The sequence below is a fragment of the Crassostrea angulata genome, chromosome 8, assembly GCF_025612915.1.
Source record: "Crassostrea angulata isolate pt1a10 chromosome 8, ASM2561291v2, whole genome shotgun sequence".
NCBI classification, from domain to species: Eukaryota; Metazoa; Mollusca; class Bivalvia; order Ostreida; family Ostreidae; genus Magallana; species Magallana angulata.
The window spans coordinates 52,313,190-52,315,867 of NC_069118.1; the positions used below are offsets into that span (position 1 = coordinate 52,313,190).

At 36.0% G+C, this 2,678-nt stretch overlaps 1 protein-coding gene across 1 annotated transcript; it reads left to right on the forward strand.

The window, feature by feature from the left end:
* Positions 1–228: 228 nt before the first annotated feature.
* LOC128161092 (uncharacterized) lies at positions 229–1,371 on the forward strand. The gene has a single exon (XM_052824335.1). It carries the CDS (start codon positions 229–231, stop codon positions 1,369–1,371), a length of 1,143 nt encoding a protein of 380 aa, XP_052680295.1.
* Positions 1,372–2,678: the final 1,307 nt, after the last annotated feature.

Genomic DNA, 2,678 nt, shown 5'->3' on the forward strand with positions numbered 1-2,678 from the left:
GTACAAGTATATGGATTATTCTTATTGTTAGTCGGACAGCAGAACAGGCAGAGTGAGAAAGAGAAAAAGAAATAGAAAAGGGACAGAGAGAAAGAGAGAAAACGATCGATATTTACACATTTACTTTAAAGCTACTTAAGCTCCTTGAACATGTTCTCAAGCTGAACAATTTCATGTTTAATGGCGAACATTACATACAAATAAGTGGTACAGCTATGGGCACCAAAAATGGTTCCCTCTTACGCCAATATATTTATGGGAAGATTGGAACGCAACCTGCTTCTCAGAGCTCCTTTCAAACCTTTGAGCTGGTTGCGGTTCATTGATGATATTGAGATGAAATGGGTCGAAAACCGAGACTGCCTAAATGACTTCATCACCTTTGCCAACTCCTTTCACAATTCGATTAAAGTCACAGTGGACATATCTAGTTCCAAAAATGTATTTTTGGATACTACATCCACCTTGGAAGATGGTGAAATAAAATTCAGTCTCCATACCAAACCCACTGATTCTCACCTCTACCTCAAGCCATCGAGTTGCCACCCTCTCCATACTTTTAGAGGAATTCCTAAAGGATTACCAACCCGAATCAGACGAATCTGTTTTTCTAATGAAATCTTTGAAGAACAGAGCAGAATATTAAAATCCCATCTGTTTAATCGAGACTATAAAGCCCACACAGTTCAATCTGCAATTGATGAGATTACTACAAAAGACAGGAAAACCCTTTTACAATACAAAGAGAAAACAGACAAAAGCAGGGTTCCACTTGTCACTACATATCACCTCGCCCTTAAGAACCTCAACAGCATGCTTAGAAATAATCTGCCCATTCTTTACACTAACGAAAGAATGGCTGATCTTTTTAAGGATCCACCAATGGCTGCGTTTAAACGCCCGAGGAACTTAAAGGACATGGTAGTGAGGGCAAGATTAGACAACCCGTTGACAAATGGTGGCTTTAAAACATGTTCCGATACCAGATGCCTGTTGTGCAAACACAGCACCAACGCGGACAGTTTTAAAAGCCACATCACGGGTCGCACCTACAAGATATTTGGCAACACTTCTTGCAGTTGCAAAGTCTGCTCTAAGCAATACGTTGGCGAAACAGGTGACCTCCGCAGAAGGATCAACAACCACCGCTCTACCATAAAGACCAAAAAAGTCAAGGAGCCCGTCGGAGAACATTTTAATACAAGTGGCCACAAATGGGAAGACATGACAGTATTGGTTATTAACCATAATCCTCATTGGACAGACGCGGAGAGAAAGAGCAAGGAAAAGTTCTGGATGCACAGACTCAAATCATTCAGACCTGATGGCATGAACAAACAAATGGACTTCACTAAAATGAACGTCTCATAGCCATACATCACCTGACACCCACATAGTAATTTCATGAAATCTGTCAACTGCGCCTCTTCCATTCATTTATTAGTTTCTTCACTACCTTTTATTTGTAAATCATTTTTTCTTAATTTTATTTATTTATTTTTATTTAATTTTATCTCTATTTAATCAAAAATTCGATTCTATATCATAAGTGCCGTACGAGTTAACAACGGGGGTTCAAATTTTCATTTATTAACTCGGACGCCAATTTTAATTAGCTAATTAACTTAATCAGGCGTGAAGTTTGCAGTCGATTGATTACTTTATAGCGATCGGCGAAAGTAGCAACACCTTCTTTAAGAATGTGAACAAATGTTTATAATGTAGCTGTTCTTTTTTTTTTTTTATAGATTTTTAAGTAGTTTAGTAGTAGCTTTAGATTTTGTTTTCTTTGTCTTGTACTCATGTAATTTATTTTTTGGCCCTGAAGAAGGGACTGGTTGTCCCGAAAATTTGACAATTTCTATTGTTCATGTCGTTAGCCATTTTTAGTGCTTTATATATACACATTTACTTTAATATATACATATGTTAATCAATTATCACTATGGTACAATATTTCGAAGATTTAAATTGTATGTATCCTTTTCAAATGTTTGTGTCCCATAAAAGGGATAAGTTGTCGAAAAAACGACAGTATATCCTATCCATCTAAAATATGTTTTGTATTTAAACACAACTATGTACTATGTTGTGTTACACGTACGGAAATTGATTTTTGCATCGTGAAGATACGCAATGTGCCAATGCAGTAACTTCATCAATAAAGTTAAACATCCTACTTCAGGATTAAGAAGAGTTTATAAATGATACCCATGCGATTTGTTGTACTCAGACACATTAGTTACCTCCATTTTGTAAAACGAAAATGACGACTGCATGTACAAATGTTTTGTATTTCAAAGTTGTTTCATTTATACTGTTAAAAAATAAAGTACACAAATCCAGTATTTACTATTTTATCGCTTTAATTCTACTTGTTGCGAAAAAACCGTCGTTTTTTTGTGTGTTTTGTATTTGTTTTCAAAAATGGTCAGCATACGCTTGTCAGAGAAAATTAGACGGAGACTAGAAAATGGCGAAGTTATGTCGTTGCGATAAAATTTGGAAGTTTTGTTTTATAACCATGGGCACAACGTAATGCATTTCTTTAACGTTCACGTTTACTTTGATGATGTCCATCAAAACTTTTTCTATTGGCAAGAGAGACATCTGTTGTGTTATAATCTACAGGCGTGTTGTTAAAACGTGTCGCGTTTCTCTAAATAACAGTTAAGTTC